Source organism: Labrus bergylta, chromosome 7 (genome assembly GCF_963930695.1).
Source record: "Labrus bergylta chromosome 7, fLabBer1.1, whole genome shotgun sequence".
Taxonomy (NCBI): Eukaryota; Metazoa; Chordata; class Actinopteri; order Labriformes; family Labridae; genus Labrus; species Labrus bergylta.
This window is the reverse complement of record NC_089201.1, coordinates 14,168,933-14,185,263: the sequence shown is the minus strand read 5'-3', so window position 1 is coordinate 14,185,263 and position 16,331 is coordinate 14,168,933. Positions and strand designations below refer to the sequence as shown.

General features: G+C 41.9%; 2 protein-coding genes across 3 annotated transcripts; both read left to right on the top strand.

Moving 5' to 3' along the window:
* Positions 1 to 254: 254 nt before the first annotated feature.
* Positions 255 to 11,804, top strand: LOC109984794 (troponin I, fast skeletal muscle). 2 transcript variants are annotated; one of them, XM_029277557.2, is made up of 8 exons: positions 255 to 341; positions 1,849 to 1,881; positions 4,816 to 4,855; positions 4,945 to 5,073; positions 5,433 to 5,522; positions 5,812 to 5,985; positions 7,762 to 10,661; positions 11,772 to 11,804. In XM_029277557.2, the coding sequence occupies exons 2-7, from the start codon at positions 1,874 to 1,876 to the stop codon at positions 7,834 to 7,836; spliced, it is 516 nt and encodes a 171-aa protein (XP_029133390.1). In that variant the 5' UTR covers positions 255 to 341; positions 1,849 to 1,873; the 3' UTR covers positions 7,837 to 10,661; positions 11,772 to 11,804. The 2 variants fall into 2 exon arrangements, with proteins under 2 accessions (XP_029133390.1, XP_065812904.1); XM_065956832.1 differs by having other exon boundaries at positions 317 to 398.
* Positions 10,572 to 15,603, top strand: LOC109984793 (troponin I, fast skeletal muscle). Its single transcript, XM_020634919.2, has 7 exons — positions 10,572 to 10,661; positions 11,772 to 11,804; positions 12,120 to 12,156; positions 13,035 to 13,163; positions 13,802 to 13,891; positions 13,983 to 14,156; positions 15,206 to 15,603. Exons 2-7 carry the CDS (start codon positions 11,797 to 11,799, stop codon positions 15,281 to 15,283), a joined length of 516 nt encoding a protein of 171 aa, XP_020490575.1. The 5' UTR covers positions 10,572 to 10,661; positions 11,772 to 11,796; the 3' UTR covers positions 15,284 to 15,603.
* The last annotated feature ends 728 nt before the right edge of the window (positions 15,604 to 16,331 follow it).

Here is a 16,331-nt window from a genome sequence, read left to right as displayed (position 1 = left end):
ATGTTGTGTAACAATCGCTCCATCCTTTCCCTGTGTGTGTGTGTGTGTGTGTGTGTGTGGGGGGGGGGGGGGGAACTTGATAGCGTGTCCTGTCCAGTGAGGTGACTTCCTACGGCACAAATTTACGAGGTTCCTTGGAGACTTGCTGCGGTATTTCTGGAGCCCGCTGGCCCATTGGTCTGAAGTGTGCGTGTTACCATAAAGAGGGCTGACTTTTCTGCTGAGCGAGCACTTCACACCCTATATACCCTGTTTAATCTTTACTGTTTAGGACTTGGTAGAGCCTCCCCCCCTTCTTCTTCTTCTTCTCCCGTCTTCTTGGTCGTTGTTCCCGTCAGTAGGTGAGAGTCTCTCTGCTTGGAAACAAAACAGAGATCCCGCTGAGGTCTGGTCTGCAGGTGGGACTCTGGTTTATCTTCTCCACGCAGGTGCTTTTATGTGGTTTGTGGAGGTGCTGCTGCAGGTGTGACCTCCCACGTAGGAGCGCAGAGAAGGAGCTTATGGGACTTTCTGAAGGGCACAGAAGGACCTTTAAGTGAACCGTGAGACAACTGCAGGAAATTAAGCTTTAACCATCATCCTCCTTCATGTTGAGGTTTTATTTTGCTGCAGCACGCTTTGATATGTCTTGGATTTTAAATGAAAAATCATAAATTGTCCGTCCTCCCTTGCTGTTCGGAGACATTTCAAGGTTAATTTTTAAAACCTGCACCGAAGTTTAAATGTGTTAAAATAGCAAAGAGATTTGGCAGCATTTTGTTTGCAATTTCTGAATTCTGGGAAAATTATTCAGGAATGTAAAATCTAGTTAATCTCTGTGCGAAAATATTCAAGAAAATTGAATCTCTTTGACCTCAATGCTTCTTATAGAGTCGGTTAATGTCATTTTAGTCATTATCCATTATTAGACACTTAACCATCTTTAAATATTTATTGTTTTTCATGCCTGTTGACATTTTCTTTTGTACCTTCATGGGCATGGATTTAAAAATCAAACAATTAGGAGGTAACTATTATGAGTTAACTCAGGGAAAATGTAAGAATTTGTGGAGGGAAAATACCAAAAATGATTTCTATAGCAGGATGCTAAAGTGCTTTTTTAAATGTACATCTTATTTTAAACACTATAAAATAAGAATTCAGTAAATTGTTCAGTGTCAGTTGTTGTGTTTTTGGTTGTAGTTTGATGCTTTGTTGTGATTGGAGATGTTCATGGAGATGGAAAAAAGATGATAACACTGAGTTGAATAGATGAGTTGTGATTTAACTTTTGTGTTCACACTAATTATTTAAAGCTGAATCTAAATCCGAGCAGGGCACACATTAAAAGAAGCATTTTGTCAAGCCTTTTTTTGGACCTGAGAGCGTCTGTGTTTACCTCATTTATAAAGTTTAATAGTTTCTAATTCTTTAAATTGCATCACTAAGCCGTTCCTGGACACGCCTCGTTGTGTGAGCCTGCCGTTTGCATGCCGGCAAGATGTTGGAATTAGTGTTAACGGCTCTCACGGCGTGCTTCGCGCCACATTTGGAGCCACTGCTAGTGGCATTTGGTGCTCAGATCTTTGGCTCGCTGGAAGAAGTCAAATTCCAGGCAGAATGTCTTCAGAGGGGCAACTGTTCCACGGCACCTGACCCCGCCTGTCCAAAATTAGCCTGTTTGTGGTCGCTGGCAGCCGGTTTTCCATGATAGTGAGGCGTATCGTGTTTCCTGCGGGAGGTCAAAGGTGGCTGATTGATAACCAGGGAAGGAACGGGACCCGAAGAGTTCAGCTGTAGACCGTTAGAGAGCTTTCTGGGAGCTGTCTGCTCATGTTTAACTGATGACTGTTTTCTGTCTCTGAACAGGGTGTGAAACGCAAGAACCGCCAACATGTCTGAGTGAGTACATCATCTCCTTCTTCTTCTTCTTATTCTGTTTGTTTGTTTCCTTCTTCTTCTTCTACTTGTTTTTCTTTGTCTCCTTCTTCTTCTACATCTTCCTGTTTTATTTCATCTGTTTCTTTCTTCGTCTCTTTCTTGTCTCCTTCTTCTCGATTATTCTTTTCTTCTACTTCTTTTTCTTTCTTTTCTTTTCTCCGTCTAATTCTTCATAATTTCTTCTAGTCGGTGTCCAGACTTTTTTGACTGGGGTGGACCACTGACTTATGCAGGGTTGGCATAACGTTTGTGGGCAAATTCATTTATTTCTTGTACTTTTTCTATCCCCGCTAGCTATATGTAAGTATACAATACAATTTGGCAACATATAGATCTTCTTAACTCGACTCTTTAGAGGCTATAACACAAAAGAAAAGTTTTAAGAAAACTTTTGCAAAAATACATTTAATGGCAAATTAAGTCCATCCAAAGTGAGACAGCATGCACAAGAGCAAAGTATTTATTCACAACTGAAAGTACTTACATTAGCCTGTTGAAAACAGCCAGACTAGTTGATTTAACTTAAATCTCACGTCTGATTAGGCAAAAAGCGAATCATAGATATGGATTTTTGGGGTGGCCAATTAGATCTCAAGGGGGGCCCATGCCACCCCTAGTTACTTCTCTGATTACGCCCCTGCTTCCGGTCATTTCTCTTCTTGTCCATCTTCATCATCACTTCTTCTCTTTCCTTTATTTCTATTATTTCTTCTTCTCCTTCTATTACTTATTTTTATTCTACTACTTTCACCTCAGTGAATAAGACATGTCTTCTTCATCTAAGATTGATTGTAGTTCTCTCCTCCTTCTTCTCCCTTTTCTTGTTATTTTCCGTTGTCCTCCTTTCATTCTTTTTTCTATGTTCTTCATACCTGACGCATCGTGCTTCTTCTTCTACTTTGTTTCTCAAACGTTGTCTAGTTAAACTTCAAATGACAGTAGAAGTACCCCCTCAAAAGAATTAAAAACTTTGAAAAGTTAAGCATTTAAGGACATTTTGGGGCATTTTACGACATCTCTGAACTGTAACTGAGTATTTTCCCGTCATATAAGAAAGCATTATGTCTTCTTTTTAGTCCACATATTCAAACAAACAACTCGTTTTGGCCGTTGCTTCAGAAAAGGCATTTTACATAACTCATTCTAAGAATTCCTAATTCTTTAAGGACGTTTTATATTCAAACAGCCACTGTGTAAATCCTAAAAAGTCTTGGACTACTTGAGTTACATGTGTGTCTGACATGTGTCTAAACTGATCTGAATACATGTGGAGGCACCAGTTCAGCGTGAAGGTCAGCCTCCAGCCTCATGTGACAGCAGCTGTACGTGTCAGAGGAGGAAACATGATAAAGCAGGCTGCAACAAATGGTGTCAGTTTGTTTTCACATCTCAAATCAAAGGACTTCAAAGTATTCATATATTTATTAGCAGTTTCAAATTAGTCTTTTTTTCCTACTTGCATTACAACTCCCCGCACTGCATCGAATTAATTTGGTTTGTTTTTTTCTCGATACATGCAAGCAATGAAATCTCTTCTCTCTTTATAGACTTGATACAGTTTTTACACTTGATTGTTTTTAATTATCTTAAAAAACTAAGACGATCACTACCACTCCCATGTATGCAAAGTAAAAATGTACTTGCAGCCAGTAAGCTTAGCTTAGCTTCAGTTTGGAAACAGGGCTCAACAGGTCGCCTGGCCAGGTACAAAGGCCTGACAGCACCTTTAAAACTCTTTAGTTAACAAAAACCATCTTGACATGATATCATACTTTTTATTTTTCACCAATATAGAATGCTAGATTCTTCCTGGCTTTTAGCAGTTGCCAGGCAACCAGCAGAGAGTTCAGGAAGTTAAGTCCTGGTCAAAAAGTATTCAACACTTGAGCCTGTGAAATGTGGCAAATTATTGTTTTTAAAAGTATGTAACTGCTTAATAAGTGCAATTTATAGATCCTGGCAGGTCCAGGTTAACTGTTCCCCCATTTTTCAATGTTATATGCTAAGCTAGGCTAACCAAGGGCTAGCTGTGGATTTAATTAAATATAACATTGTTAGTTAGTGAGCTTTAGTAGCACTGGTTGATGGCTATGTTAACTTGGTTTGAACAAAGCCTGGCTGCTATTTTACCCTTTCAGTCCTTATGCTAAGCTAGGCTAGAAAACATCTGTCTGTAGCTTTCACATTTTTAAGTCGATTTAGTTTAAATCAGACATGCAATTTTTCGGTTTGTTTCCAATTTTTATGCTAAGCTAGGCTAATGAGTTGTTAGCAAGCTATTGGTTGAGCAGTTGTGGTCGAGATATTTGCTAGCGTTATTCTAAGCCAGGATGAGCTAGCTGTTGCTTACGTAACACATATGTTAATAAGTTAGGTTAAGAAGTATTGGTAGCATATGTGCCAGCATAGTACAAATACAAGCTATCTTCCCTTCTGTTTTCAGATTTTGTGCTAAGCTAGGCTAACCAGCCACTTGCTGTAGCTACAAGTAGATATAATGTGTATTTGTGGGCTTTAGGAATTTAGTTTGACAGATTTGTTGTATTTGTACAGTGCCAGGCTAGCTGTTCTGCTTTAATTCCAGTGTTTATGCTAAAATAGATTAGATATAATGGATACAAGATATAACGGAGAGACTTGCTTCAACAAAATACAAAGTTGGAATGTGAGAAGTTGAGAAATGGGAGCTAGCAGAAAGAGTTCTTCTGTTTGGATAGTTCAAGGCTAGCTATTCCACCTTGTTTCACTTTGTTAAGCTAGGCTAGCTGGAGCTTCATATGTAGCTATGGAAATGAGAGTGGTGTCAATCTTGTCATTTCAATGGAAACTAAAGTACAGCATCCAAGCAACTGAATACCTATATCAGTCCTGATGACTTTTAATCTCTTCTCACAGCGGAAAGAAAATGACGTCTAGCCGCAGGCATCATCTGAAGGTAAGAATGAAACCTTTTCCTTGAGGTTTTGTTAGTATTAAGGATGAATAATTGTTAATAACTGCTCATATCTTTGCACTTCGCTGCAGAGTTTGATGCTGCAGATTGCTGCCAGCTGGATCGAGCAGGAGAAGAAGGACATTGTGGCTGCCAAGGAGACCTACATGGCGGAGACCTGCCCAAGTCCAGACGTCAGCGGAGACCAGGCGGCCCTCATGGTGAGACAACAAGGACGACTCTATGCTGAAGCTTCTGTCGACTCACATCTACTCCAACTCTTAATATTAGATTACATGATTTCATGTAATCTAATATTAAGAGTTGGAGTAGATGTGAGTAGATGTGAGTCGAGGCATCAGATAAAAAGTGACAAATGAAATGTTGTTCAAGATTTTTTTTGTCAAAGTTTGGACAGAGTTTAGACGATAATCGGACACTTCAATGACAGTAGCAAAGAATTTCTTGTATTTGAAGCTTTGCTCATATCTTTTGATAGCATTGAGAGTAGGTGATGACCGCTGAGCTGAGTTGACACAACATGTTTTGTGTATTTGTTTGTTTGTTTGCATGTGGACAGGAAATCTGCAAGAAGATCCACGCTTCCCTCGACAAGATTGACGACGTGAGGTACGACATCGAGGCCAAAGTGCAGAAGGCCGACAAAGAGGTGAGTCACTGAGTGGCCTGAGGTGAAGTCCTCAGGTGAGTCAGGTCTGAAGGGTTCTCATGATAACACAATTTTATGAGTTTGGATAACGTTTGGATATCTCCTGTTTTAAACATGTACTAAATAATTTGGGTCTTTTTTTCTGATGACAAATGAGGTACTGTTGAATCCAAAGCACCAGCATGAAGAAAAAAGAAATCAAACCAGGACTTGTCTGTATATGCTGCAGACTCCCTGACCTCAGACCTCCAATAAAAACATGAAACTTTGAATGTTTCTCTGCCTCCAGATCGAGGACCTGAAGATGAAGGTGGTGGAGCTGGCGGGAGTGAAGAAACCCGCCCTGAAGAAAGTGCGTATGTCCGCTGACGCCATGCTGCAGGCTCTGCTGGGAGGAAAACACAAAGTGACCATGGACCTGAGGGCCAACCTGAAGCAGGTCAAGAAGGAGGTCAAAGAGGAGGTGAGACATCGTACAGCTAATCACACCAAATGTTAATGATATTGATCGGCTCTCAGCTCAAAGCCAGTACCCGTGCTGGTGTGGGGGGGGGGGGGGGGGGGGAATTAGTGCACATGGCGTGGGTGACCTGCACATTGGTGAGGGCTCCATTCATGCTGAACCACATATACAAGTTTTGGAGCGACATAAGCAGCCAAATAGACAACTTCTGTTTCAGGAAAGGCCTTGCTTATTTCATCAAGTCAATTCTTTGCTATGCTGTAATCAGATGCCGAGTGACTCTTATGAACCGTGCTACGAGCATCAAGTTCAAAATTATTGTGTAAGATCCAGAAACGATGAAATATCAGTTTCAACAACACTGGGACTCGTATATATCTCAAACATTAATTTACTAAGATAAATACTGTGGTGTAGGTTGGGTTTTTGACATTTTGAGTCATGTATTGAGCAAAGATAGGAAGGTCTGTGTAGTAAGGATGACATAAAGATATTAATTTGGCGACGCCTAGTGGCCGAAGTTATTATAACAGGGGCAGAGCGAAGGAGAAAGTCTGTGGGTGTAGTATGAAGAGAAGATCAAAACACCACCTGAGAGCCTCAACACTGACGCTTCATGGACTTCAAATGACGTCTGGCGTCCTAACAAAGACTCTCAGTGTGTTTGTTTGGGTATTTAAATTACAGAGTTTATGTATTTCAGTGTAGTCTAAAAGTGCTTCATGCTGGAATATTTGACTGAAAAAACTCAAACAAAGTGGATAAAATAAGGAAGTTCTGATTTTTTGTCTCTTGAAAACACATTGAAAATTAAACCCCTCCTCTTAAAATTATATCATGCTTTCTTTTTGTAATGTTACCAACATCAACGGCCCAGTGAACATAACTTTTACATCAGTTATGTCGCTATCAGTAGAGTCGCTCCAGAACCTGCACAGAGTTAAGACGCCATAAGAAAAAGGAAGGGGAAAATTAGGGAGCTGACACAGGCATTTTCCCCAACAAGAACTTGTTAAAAAGGACATATTACCCCCCTTCTCCCCCTTTTCAAACAGTCCTCTGTGGTCGTAATGAAACATCTGTGCTGTGCTTTGGTCAAAATATAACATGAATCAAGCACCAGAGGAGGTTTGTGAGCCTGTATAAACCAGCTCTCTCAGAATGCTCCGTTTTGGTGTGTGTGTCTCTTTAAATGCAAATGCCCCCCCCTAAGTTTTCCCGGTAGACATCACTCCTATGTAGGGAGAATAAAAATGGAGGACCTGCGTAAAAGTTTTGTTCTAGGCTGGGGGTGGAGTCCATGGGTGGAGATACCAGGGGAGGGGAGGATTTTTTTTTTTTTAACCAGAATCCCACTGTGACATCACAAGGAGAGCACATTTGAAACGGAGCATTTTTCTCTGTGTTGACCCGTTCACAGTGCCTTTCGGGGGCTAAGCCATTTCTGCAGGCTAATGTCTCTACAGAAGGTTTGAAGAGCCTGCAGGTTGATTTTATATATTTTTGTTTAATTAAAGAAAAGAGGAAAACACAGATCAACTTTGTACAAATGAGTAATTTTGATATAAAATACTTTAAAACACATTTTTGTCACCACATGACGCTAGGGTCCAATTGGAGCAGCTCTGGTGTGCAGACTTTTATCTTTGTATATTTCTGTCCAGCACCCGGTACTCAACGGTTAGGATGAGCGCGTGCTGTTTGATATTTGTGTGTTTAAACCGGTTTCTGTCCCTTCAGTTTGTAAAGAGTCTCTGTTGTTGTTTCCCTCTGCAGGTGGCAGACGCAGGCGACTGGCGTAAGAACATCGAGGATAAGGCCGACAGGAAGAAGATGTTTGAGACTTCCTAAACGCTTCCTGCAGCAGCGAGGACGACAGCGAGTGGGGGGGGTGAGGAGACGACATGGTCTGAGGTCTGAGTGACTGAAAGGGTCTCTGAGTGCCAGCAGGACTCACAGGGACGACAGTTTAGACACTTTTTTTTTTGTTGTGCCTTTTATTTATTTTTTGGCTGGTTTGTGATACCACCGTCGCCGTGGGAGACAGACCCGAAGCAAACGTAAGGTCATCATGTACGCAAATCAAACGTCTCTTAAAGATAAACGCCATCACTTCACCATGTACAGCTTTTCATGGACTCAGTAGAAATAAATGTTTTGGAATAACGAATTATTTGTTTGGTACATTTATATTTGAGAGTTCATCACAGAGTCAGATACGGAGAGAGAGGAGTACGGCAGCCTGAAGGGGACATGCAGCCATGCATTTGGTTTTACTCTCTTGTGGGGCTGCACGGTGGTTGTTAGCACTGTCCCCTCACAGCGAGGAGGTTCCTGGTTTGAATCCCCGTCTGACAGGAGCCTCTCTGTGTGGAGTTTGCATGTTCTCCCTGTGCATGTGTGGGTTCTCTCCAGGTACTCCGGCTTCCTCCCACAGTCCAAAGACATGCTCGTTGTGTTAACTGGTGACTCTAAATTGTCCATAGGTGTAAATGTGAGTGTGGCTGGTTGTCTGTCTCTATATGTCAGCTCTGTGATTGATTGGTGACCAGACCAGGGTGTAACCCTGCCTCTCACCCAATGACAGCTGGGCTCAGCTCCAGCTCCCTGTGACCCTGAACTGGACAGAGCGGTACAGATGATGGATGGATGTTTTCTTGTGATGATGTGTCATGTCTGGTTCTTTTCTCATGATCTCTAACTTATGTATCTCATTATCTCAGGTTTTTTATCTTTAAGTCATAACTCGTTAATTTCTTGAGGAAACTACTGAAATCAGCTCATTCTGACAGGGAAAAGCAGCGCTGTTGTTTCAAGAAACCGACATAAATAAGTCAAGATTTGAAGAGGAAAAAAAACGTTATTGAATCTTCATTATGTGAGAACTGATGTCCTCTCAGGGCTTCTGTAGATCTCAGATAACTTCATAAATACTGAAAGAAATTATGGATATTTACGTCTTACAAAAACGTCTCAACTGTGATCAATTACATCAGCACGCTCTGGTCCATTTCAAATACGCTACAGGCTGCAGGCACGCGTCAATCTCGAGAGAATATTACGACCCGGACAGGAAGTCAGATGAGTAAACGCACAGGTCAATTTCAAAATAAAACACCGGATTGTATTTTCCATCACTTTATCAACATTACATCAGAACAGGCACCGAGTGAACAACAAATCATCCTCAGAATGACAAAGCACCATGTTTTTAGCATGTTTTTCTCTTCATTCCCGCGTGATCTTGTAGTTCTCCTGTGATCTTGTCATCCTCCTATGATCTTGTAGTCCTCCTGTGATGTGTGTACAGCTGATCACGACTGCGCTTACGCTCCAGAAACAAACTTAGACCACATATAGAAAGAGGAGGGGCCACAGAGAGGGACGTTATGAAGCTCTCTTGTTTTTTTTGTTTTATGGTTTTCACAGTGTCTTGATGTTTGGTCGAATCAGAAGCTAAAAACACAGACTGTATAAAACATGGACGTAGTCTCAGGGTGCACTCACACCCACGGCCCAGTTGTCCTGTACCGCGCTGAAGCCTGATTGTCTCTCCCCACCTCTCTTTATGCTCACTTAGAGGTAAACTACAAACGTGTGATTTATGTTCTTCCTCTGTCTTTCGGCTTTATTTTCCTCAAAGGAACAAAGTGAAGCCGTCGAAGAAAACAAACTTACATTTAAATGGAGATTCTCTAACAAGATGGCTCTTATTTCTAACGTCATGATAGATGCAAACTTGTAAAAACTTAAATATTAGCACGTGAGCTTCTCTCATTTCCTGTTAAAAATATCTCATCACACTAATCAAGAACCATGTTTCTACTTCTTTTCCTTCTTATCAGACTTCTCACTCAACATGTTAATGTCTCGTTCCTTCTGCAGATGTTTTTCTTGTTGTTTATTACAGGGCATGTCGGCCTCATTTCTCATTTGAATATCTTAAATGTAAAATGTTTGTCTGGACTTGTCAAAGAAACACGACTCATAAAAGGTGTAATGAGATATTTCTGACTCAGAGTTAGACGAATACGGTTGTTAAGATTTTAGTTTTTCCAAGTTGCAGACACACAAAAAAACCTCCTCATTCAGAAAAACTTGACTTCATCCAAACTTTTTTAAACGTGTTCAATGTGTCGTTACGACGGTGACTCATCAAAATGTTTCTATAGGTTAAATATTTAGGTCTATTTTGGTTAAAGTTGATGAATTTACATCATTGAACAACTTTAAACAACATTTCACAAAGAGGAGAGCTGCTGCAAAGACGTAGTCAAAGATCTTAACCCTGAAGGTTTCAGAGCGTTGAGTTTGGTGCTTTTATATTTGATGCACACACACACACACACACACACACACACACACACACACACACACACACACACACACACACACACACACACACACACACACACACACACACACACGTCTTCAGAGGAGTCAAGGCTGTCCTCAGGGAGGGCGGTTCGCAGAGCAGGGCCCGGGTGTATTTCAGGACCTCGCAGGCCCATTGGTCTGCGGGGGAATCCATTTCCATAAAGAGGATCTGAGCATTTTGCTGAGACATCAAAACCCGCCATATATACCGTATTTCATTTTTCACAGTCTGTGGCTTTGGCAGTGTCTCCTTTTCTTCCACAGAGTGTGTCTTGTCTTCTTCTTCCTCCTCTCGATAGGTGAGATATCGGACTTCTTTTTTTTCTTATTCCATCTTTGAGCGCAGCCTCTCTGAGAGCAGCATCTTTGATTTAATCAGAGGATAAAAAAAACGCACAACCATCCAGACTCTTCTTAAAAAAAAACAAAGGATCAGAGGTCGTTAGTTTCTGCACCTCTGACCCATCCCGACATCCTGAACTCGCTTTCTGCATGTTTGTGTCTGACACTTGACCTTTGCCTGACAAGACCGAAAATTTACGAGAGCCGCTGCTTGGTGTTTTAGAGTCTTGAAGGCGCTCGCAGCCCAGCACTGACAAGTTTTAAAGTCTGTCAAACTGTCAAAGGAGAAAATACCAAACGTGTGATTATGTTTCCTGAAGAGTTTTTGAGGCTCAGAGAGTTTAAAGTGAGGGGAATGATGTTGAGATAACATGTCTGAGACTCTTATTTAACCCTTTAATGTTTGAGAGGGAACATGTTTGAATTTTAAAGCTTTTACTGTCTGTCTTTATGACTTCATCAGGACTCATTAGACGGCTTTATCGTCACATTTTATGGTTAATCTGTCTATTTGTTTGCTCTCGTTTCTGCAGGATTAACTTCTTTACATTTTCAGTGACCTCATATTTCCATGTTTTGAATTAAAGTGTCTTAACCCGTAAAAAAGAAACGTATAAAACTGAGATTATAAGGCTTCTTAATTTTGATTTTGCTTTTTGATAAACGTAAAAAAATAAAAAAGTAATGATTTGATTGTTCCTCCCGATGTGGATGCATCTTTTCATCACAGCTGAAGTCATTCAGACGGATCCGGCAATAACTTTATTTGATGAGCTCCCTCTGGAGGATTTTTGGAATTCCCTCGATAGGGTCGTAAACCATCCCGAACGCGACACCCGATCCTCGAGTGTCCCAGATTAGTTCAGTCGACGTCGCTTCTCTTCAGCTGTGGCCTCTGATCACGTTACGCCGCAAATATTTCCTTCCCCGGTTGATCTCCACCAGAATATGCTGATCTCAGAGAACCTCGCACCCACTGACATCCTGATCTGGACAAGTACAGTGTTCAGCAGATGTCAAAAATACCCTGAAATGTTTCTCCTCTCCTGATGTGTGTCTCCTTTCAGGTTGTGAACCGCAAAAACCCCAAAGATGTCTGAGTAAGTCTGAGCCGCCTCATGAAGTCCACCAGGATCAGACCCCAGCAGACACATCGTCTTTGATTCACACAATCTATGCTTTTATTTCTATTCAATAGATGGAAAGAATGATTTCAGGGACACATTATTTCAACTCTTCATGTAGAAAATCATCCTGAAGTCAAAGCAGAATCTTCTTTTATGCTGTCACAACTTTCTCTGTTTTCATATTTATCACATTTTATGAGAGAGTTTATGAGTAAATATGAAATGTATTTTAGATGATCTTTGATTCATTAATACATCTTGACCTTTAAAAACTTTCCTCCCAAACAGAAAAAAAATGACTTCCAGCCGCAGGCATCACCTCAAGGTAAACGCAGCACGCTTTATTTATTAATTAATCTGAGGGTTTACATGGACATAAAAAGCTTTTTAAACATTGGTTTCATCCTAAAAGCTGCTCTTTATATAACCTAATGTGAACCAATCCTATGAAAAGAGCAACGTTTAAATGATAAGAGCACGTCCAGGAGGATAACTGGCTCCTAAAGAAGGTATTAATCACCGTACCAGCAGTGGTGTAGGGCTGCCTGAAGAAGTGGGATATTTTTCACTAGCAATGATTATGATGGAAGAGGATGTTGTCAGTCGGCTGGTCTGGGAGGACAGACTGACTGCAGGGCGGAAGGAGACTCAGGATGGGGGGCGTAAATCTGCCCGAGCTGATCACTACCCAGACTGTTCCTAGAGTTAGACAAAGGAGATGAAGGGATGAGGAAGGAGGGTGAATGGATGAGAGGAAGGAAAGGAAGGGAGGGAGTGTCGTCTAAGAACTGAGACAAACAGGTTGGAGTGGGATGGCTCAGTGTAAGGAGGCTCGTCAGATGATTGTAGTCCTGCTCCTGAAACTAAGTTATTATATGTATTTAATTTGTTAAAAGTCCATCGAGCAGCTGATAATCGCCCTCTGTTATAAACGAGGACGTGTAGGAAGCAGGGGCGTGTCCAGAGGGGGGGCATGGACCCCCTTAGAAATCTGATTGGCCACCCCCAAAAATTCCTAAACTGTAATTGGCTATTTGCCCTGTCAGAGGCGGGACTTCTGTTAAAACCAACTATTATGTATTTTTTCATAGAAGGATGCCCGTCGTTTTCTTAACATATCAAATTAGCATCTTTAAACACTTTTAGAAAATGACTTAAGTTTTTCCAACATGACGTTTTCCCCCCGATGTGTTTGTCCCGCAGAGCCTGATCCTGCAGATCGCTCAGACCTGGCTTGTACAGGAGACCAAGGACCTGGTAGTGTCCAAGGAGAACTATATGGCCGAACACTGTCCCGCCGCGGAACTCGCTGGAGACCAGGCTGCCCTCATGGTGAGAGAGGAGTGAAAACGCTCTCAGTGAGGAAGTCCATTTTATGACACTCAATCACATAGTTCAATGCAAAAAACATGTTCCCTGTCTCTTGGGATTATTGAAAGGCACTCTCGGAAATGTAGGCTGTAACAGGTTCTTGTTTAACTCCCTGCATGACAAACTGAAACATGTCTGTGGTAACCATGGAGACAAAAAAAAGTAATAAAAGTCTAGGAGGGTGTTCAGGTGTCTGCTCGGCGACAGGTTGATTTCAGTCACATGACCGGCGCCTGTAGTCCTGGAGGGAAATAAGAGTTTAAGAAAGTAGCGACCGCCATTGTATGCTTTGTGGAGCTCCAGCACGGGCTTCTTCAAAACGACACCCCCGAGATATGACTGCTCGGTTTTTGGGCACTTTTGACCCTAACAAGCTCATCCATAACAGTCGTCCCTGTTGCTCATCACATTTTCATTTAATCACACTTTAAAGATTAGAAATATGTTACGCTACCTGGACAGAATTCATGTTACAAACGTAACTGCAGTCTTTCATTGATTTGGTTTCAGGTTCGATGAATCAGTGTAGATGTGTGACTCATCAAACTGCATTCTTGGTTGTGTATTAAACAGCAGACTCTCTGTGTGTTTGTCTTCAGGAGACCTGCAAGAAGCTTGCAGCCCTCATTGACCAGATTGATGAGGAGAGGTACGACATCGAGGCCAAGGTGCAGAAGGCCGATAAAGAGGTAAACGCCCTCTTACAGTAGCTGAACCTAAATGAGCTTTTTTTAAAAAAAAAAATCAGGACAGGAAACCTAAAATTTTCTCTTCTGGCAGATTGAAGACCTGAAGATCAAGGTGGTCGACCTGGCCGGTGTGAAGAAACCCGCCCTGAAGAAGGTGCGCATGTCTGCTGACACCATGCTGAAGGCTCTGCTGGGCTCCAAACACACGGTCAACATGGACCTGAGGGCCAACCTGAAGCAGGTCAAGAAGGAGGTCAAAGAGGAGGTGAGTCCCACACATTCTTACTCTATCTTTCAGCTCAGTTTCCGGTTTCCTGACGTGAAGTTAAATCGACTCGTCCGAGATGTGACTGAAAATGTGTCACACTCTCACATCGAAGATACAAGATGCATTGTCTTGATAACTGAATGATGAAATGTATTCCGTTTTATATTCAGCTTGACAAGATATTTCCTCTAGAATTCACTCAACTTTGCAGGATTTGTACATTTGCGTACAACTTACATGAGTTTTACAGTGTTCAGATTTAGTAGAAGATACACTGCAAAAACCTCAAATCTTTGCAAGTGTATTTTCTCAAGTTTTTCATAAATTACTCTTAAAATTAAAATAAGCCACATTCAACCTGACAAGATCAGAGAAACTCAATCTGAAGATATAACCACCATGATTAAGGCCTGAATTGCACGCTTAACAGCTTCCAGTGCAGAAAGCATTATGCATCCGCTAAGGGTCTTGAAATGGGATAAATTAAGGTAGCTATTTTTACTCGTTACAAGCATTTCCAGCTTTATTTTCACGTATAATAACTCTAGATTAGACGTTTACCTGGACTTGTCAGATGAATGTGGCTTATGTTAAAGGCGCAGTATGTAAATTCAACCACCAGGGGGCTCTCAATCAAAACAATAACAAAAAGATGACGTTGAGGCTAGCGGGCAATCATGGGAGTGCTACTCCCACCTCTGATGAAAACAAACTCCGAGTTGACTGTAGTCATGACAACCATGTGAAACCGACCTGAGGAAGTGAATATGTTTACAGACGAGCTAATGTATCAGAGTATAATTTACATGATGTTTTTATCACAGCAGCACATACAGCAACAGTACGGCAGCCTTCAGGAGCAGCTCACGCCTCCTTATGAGGCAGTCTTTGACGTAACATCTGGTGTTTCCATGGCAACGATAAACATGTCGTGTCTGTCACGGCGGCCGCTACAACAAGACACGTCCCGTTACAACTCTAAAATGCACTCTCTCTCTCGCTCACGTTCATATGTCTAACTTTGTGTTTGTGTGTCTCGCCTGCAGCCTACAGAAGCGGTCGGGGACTGGCGTAAGAACATCGAGGATAAAGCTGACAGGAAGAAGATGTTCGAGACCTCCTAAACGCGTCGCTGCCGTTTGCCTTTCTGTTTGTATGAACTCCACTACGTGTCTTATTATGTGTCAGTTTGAAGCGGGACGGTCTGAGGGGCGTGTCCGAGAGGACCCGCTCTGTTTGAGGATTTTCTTTCTTCTTCTTTTTAGTGTTCTATGTTGTTTTGTTTTGGAGGGGGGGGGGGAGGAGTGTGGAGAGTTTCTGCAGGTTCACACACAGGACGCACAACAACAAGTCTTAAAACTCCACACAGGGAGGAAAACATTCACATCCAAACTGAATCATCATGTTGAACAGAAACAATAAAGTCTACGTGGAAGAAAACGAGTCCAGAGGTGTCTTCTGTGTCTTTATTTTTCTCATGAATGTTCATAAAGTTGCAGCCATACTGTCACACATTATTCATTGTTTACAAAGTGCTTTGATGGAGGAAGCAAAGGCAGGACGTCAAGACAGCAACAGAGAGAAGTCTGCAAAAATGATATAAATGCAAATCACAGGAACAAGAAAGATTCAAAAATCAGCTCGTCCTACTGTACATGCATTATCAAACCCCTGTTGATGATGCAAAATGTAGCAGCACGACTTCAACCTCCCCAAAAAAACAGCACATGCCACCCTGCTGTTTATCTCCCTCCAGTGGCAATTCTATAGTCTGTTGGAGCCCTGGGCAAAAATTGACCCCTGAAACCCCCCTCAAACCACCAATATGTCTGCCAGTGTCCCGACGATCTTCCCTTTTTTTTAAAAAAACTCCCAGACAGATACTTCCTCTTCATTTTCCTTCCACAACTTTCATTGACAAACTTTGGTTTTCACAAGAAAAATACACGAGATATTCAGCTGCAGGGTTACAAGACAGAGTGCTGTGAAATGGGGCCCATTAAGGAGGTCTCCTACTGTCGTTGCAAAATTTGCACATTCTGAGCTACTGCTGCTTGTCAGTTTGTCAGACTTTTGGGATGACCCCTTAACTGGCCTGGGGCCCCAAGTGTAAGCCTGTTAAGTGTAAGCCTGCCTTCCCGGTTGACAAGCTGCGCCTCTGTCTCCCTCCAC